General features: G+C 34.2%; 1 protein-coding gene across 1 annotated transcript in view; it reads right to left on the reverse strand.

Annotated features, from left to right (window-relative positions):
• Nucleotides 1–4,392, reverse strand: part of LOC111089452 — a gene marked incomplete at its 3' end in the record, with an annotated part of 11,224 nt that overhangs the window by 1,834 nt on the left and 4,998 nt on the right. Inside the window, exons 3-5 of the mRNA XM_022401988.1 lie at nt 2,881–2,957; nt 953–1,036; nt 763–849 (exon numbers count right to left, since the gene is read on the reverse strand). Coding sequence (XP_022257696.1) covers nt 763–849; nt 953–1,036; nt 2,881–2,957 — 248 coding nt within the window. The remainder of the gene's footprint in view (nt 1–762; nt 850–952; nt 1,037–2,880; nt 2,958–4,392) is intronic.

The raw sequence follows: 4,392 nt of genomic DNA on the forward strand, positions 1-4,392 counted from the left end.
CCATACTGTGTGTATGTATATGTGTGCGTCCTGGCTACGACACCATATTACCATACTGTGTGTATGTATATGTGTGATAATATATATATATATATATATATGTGTGTGTGTGTTCTTTGGATAATTTATATTTCTATTGATTGTTTTTATTTTATTTTTATGAATTTCTTCGTGTGAGATTGGCGAACGGGGGTTAAGACTGATAGACGGTGTATCCCCACCGCAACGTGGGCCCTACTTCAGCAGACACTTTTAAAACCCAGGGCACATTTTGTATCCCACATTATAGTCTGTACCCCAGAGGATCCTTTTAACTTATGCAGCGTCTTTAATTTTATTTTTGTTTGGGTTTGTTTTTGTTCATTTAAGTGTGTGTATGTGTGTGTATATATATATATATATTGATTGTAATTATTAAGCACAAAGCTACACAATGGGCTATCTGTGCTCTGCCCACCATGGGTATCGAAACCCGGATTCGAGCGTTTTAAGTCCGCAGACATACCGCTGTGCTACTGAGGGGGCATATATATATATATATAAAGCCGAGTAAGCAAGTTAATTACTATGAAATAAGTATCTCGTTGAATTTTCATGTTGCAAGTTTAAATCAACATGATTTTATTTCCTTAAATATTCTAAATAGAGTAGATTAAACAACGGAAACATATAACAGGATCAATATCAAGTCTATTTGCTTCTACATCTACTTTTTGATTTAAATATATATATATCTATTTATTTTAACTTTAGTTAGTTTACCTTTTCAATTCCATTTTCCAAGTTAGCCGTTGGTCTTTCAAGTGCTCTCTGCATCTTCTGCGAACTTCGAATCTTTTCCTGCAGTACCTGAAAAACAATCGCACATTATCAAGATATATAGGTTTCCCAAAAAAGAACTTTAAGTTTTATTCAAACAAAACAGTTTTAATTTCTTAATGACTCAACTGACCTCTTCCCTTCTTTCTAAGGCCTTCTTCTGTTTTTCCTCAATCTCATCAACCGTGAGTACTTTTTGTTGGATTTCTTCCAGGCGCTGTGTAAAACAGATTGACAAACCATCACACAAAATACTAATTTATTGAAGCTGTCATCTTTTTATAACAATTATATTTAAATCGCCATAAAGTGGCCCGTAAAAGTACTGTTTCACCATAGTTCCGTGTTTGTTTGAGAACAAATACAGTAAATAGATTTATAAAATGTATCATTACTCAGTGATTCGCCTCAGGGACTAGTTTTTTTTACGGGAGGTTTTTAGTCCTACAAACACACTATTGAAAATAAATATAGAAATGTTGCGAACTCGCAATTAAAATGTTTACCCTAAACAACAAGGAGAAACATTGAATATTCTGGAAGTAAAAACTGTATATATATGTATTTAATGAATAAAAAAATATATATCTGTGTTTCAGAAGTTAACCCATAAGCGTTATTTATGCTAAGGGCGCAGGAACATTCCCCTTCACGTTTTCAACAACTTGGTAATGTCCTCCTCAAAATGCAACAGAACTAAAAGCTTTTACCTTAATAATTACTCGTATAAACACTGCCCCTCCCGGTGACTCAGCGCTAAATATAAAGCCTTATCACTCTACAAATAGGGTTTCGATACCTGCGAAGGGCACAACACAGATGTGTAGCTTTGTGCCTATCAACAAACGCGCGTATAATCATTAGCTACTATGTTAGTCGTGACATTTTTTTTTATATTTTAGTTTGAATAACTCTCATGCCCCATCTACAGAAATTGCCCCCCGTTTTTAAAATCAAAATTATCTTTATACTTTAGCATGAGGACCGTTCTTATTATTGGTGCTTTAAAAAAAATTAAAGCAATTTTACTATTTAGATATTAAAAAATACCGCTAATTCACCAGATGTCAGGTTTGTCATTCTAATTTGGTGGTTGAAGGTAGGTTATAAAACTATTTTGTTGATTATTATCTGATTACTTTTTAGAATAGTAACCGAGAAGCTATTACACAGAAACACTTGATGTTATAATATGATTTAACACACTTGAAATGTGCCTATTCTGATAACTTCGTGTCATTTTTAAATTCTAAGATCACTAATGATGCGGGTAGCCCAAGAGTTGGCGGTGAGTGGTGATGGCTAGCTGTCTTCCCTCTTATCTTTCATTGCTAAATTATGGACGGCTAGTGCAGATGGCCCTCGTGTAGCTTTGCGCGTAATTCAAAACAAACCAAACCACTAGTGGTCAGGCTCTGAACTGTACTTTCAGGTTTGATTTGACTACTTCAGAACAAAGGTCAAATCACTCAAGGAGTGGCCATAGGAGCTGTGGAATTTTTATTTGTTTATTTTTAAGCACAAAGCTATGCAATATGTTCACCGTGGGGAACTGAACCCCAGATTTTAACGTTATAAGCTTACTGTTAAATATCGAATATTTTATGCTGTTCAGGATATAATCAGAGGCAGCTTTGGTTTAACGGTTTCGGACTCTTAGTTAGATGGTTGCGAGTTCGAGCTGGTCTGCATCATGCTGTTGGTGTCCTTAAGCAAGACACTTTACCCCACATGTTCGAGTTTATCCAGCTGTACGACGGGTACCAGCTGTTAGCGGAAGGAACGTGTTTCCATTCTCATGCGCTTTCGCTAACTAAGCCGGAGTTCAGCACCGGATCCTATGTGGCAACTCGGCATGAGAGGGACTTAACTAATTAACTCAGGATATAATAAAGTAATTGTCCTGCACGGATGTGAAGTGTCAGTCATTTGACCTATTTTGATCTAAAGTCGTAACTTCCAAACACACTCGAACAAGTGGATGACGTCACGTCAATCGATATGAATTCAATTTACTTTCTAAGATATCTTAAACCTTTTTTTTTAAAGGTTAACCTATACCTGTAATCGTTTAGGTGGGTGCTTCTTGATAATACTCTCTTCTTCTAAAGGCACTTCAAACGCTACTGGTGGAGGAACTGGAAAATAAAAATATAAACACATTGATTTCAAAAATATTTAGCAGAACTTGTGATAATACACTATAGTGGAGAGTCACCCTAGTAAATGACACTGATAATACAAGTAAATGACATCTATGTAAAACTAACCTTTAATCTGACTAAAGAGCATCTGTAAAATTTAAACCGGTAATTCTGTTTAAACGGGATCTGCGCGGAAGGCATGACTTTACAATATCCATGTTAGAGAAACCGGTAGTATTACTGAATAACATCCGAGTGAAAGAAAAAATAATAATTTGAGTAAACGATATCAGGCTTGAAAAAACCCGCACGATAATCTGACTAGACATTTATGAGATAGAAACCCACACTATGAATAAATCGTTCAAATATTGCTAAGTCGAAGCAAGCGCGAAAAAAACCCAATAGGTTATTCGCGTGATAGAAACCGTTAATATGGCCTAAAGTCCTAAATGACGTCGGGAATAAGTAAGTAACGTGATCACGTCCTAATAAGTAAGTAACATGTTCTGATAAGTAAGTAACATGATTTAATAGGTAACATGATCTGATAGCTGACATGTCCTAATAAGTAAAAACATGATGTAATAGCTGATATGTCCTAATAAGTAAGTAACATGATTTAATAGGTAAGTAACATGATCTAATAGCTGACATGTCCTAATAAGTAAGGAGCATGATCTAATAGGTAAGTAACCTGATCTAATAAGTAGGTAGCGTGACCTAATGGGTAAATAGTATGACCTAATATGTAAGTAACGTGATCTGATAAGTAAGTAGTATGATCTAATATGTAAGTAGTATGATCTAATCGGTAAAGTGACGTGATCTAATAAGTGACATGTCCTAATAAGTAAAAACATGATATAATAAGCGACATGTCCTAATGAGTAAAAACATGATATCATAGGTAAGGGTAAGTAAAAACATGATCTAATAGGTAAGTACATGATGTATTAAGTAAGTAACAAGGTCTAATAAGTAAGTAATATGATCTAAGACGTAAGTAACAAGATCTAATAAGTAGCATGTTCTAATAAGTAAGTCACATCGTTTAATAAGTAAGAAACATGATCTAATAGGTAAGTACATGATGTATTAAGTAAGTAACAAGGTCTAATAAGTAAGTAATATGATCTAATAGGTAAGTAACAAGATCTAATAAGTAGTATGTTCTAATAAGTAAGTCACATCGTTTAATAAGTAAGAAACATGATCTAATAGGTAACAAGATCTAATAAGTAGCATGTTCTAATAAGTAAGTAACATAATCTAATACTTAATATTTTTTGTGGTACCAGTGTTATTTTTCATTATAAGCGGATTTATGTAAGTCTAAAACTGACCTCTGACAAAGTTGATTTTCTTTTTTTTTGGGGGCGGGGGGTTTTTTACCTTTGTTAAAAAAAATATTTCCACTGTTTTTTTT

Source organism: Limulus polyphemus, unplaced genomic scaffold (assembly GCF_000517525.1).
Source record: "Limulus polyphemus unplaced genomic scaffold, Limulus_polyphemus-2.1.2 Scaffold6301, whole genome shotgun sequence".
NCBI lineage: Eukaryota > Metazoa > Arthropoda > Merostomata > Xiphosura > Limulidae > Limulus > Limulus polyphemus.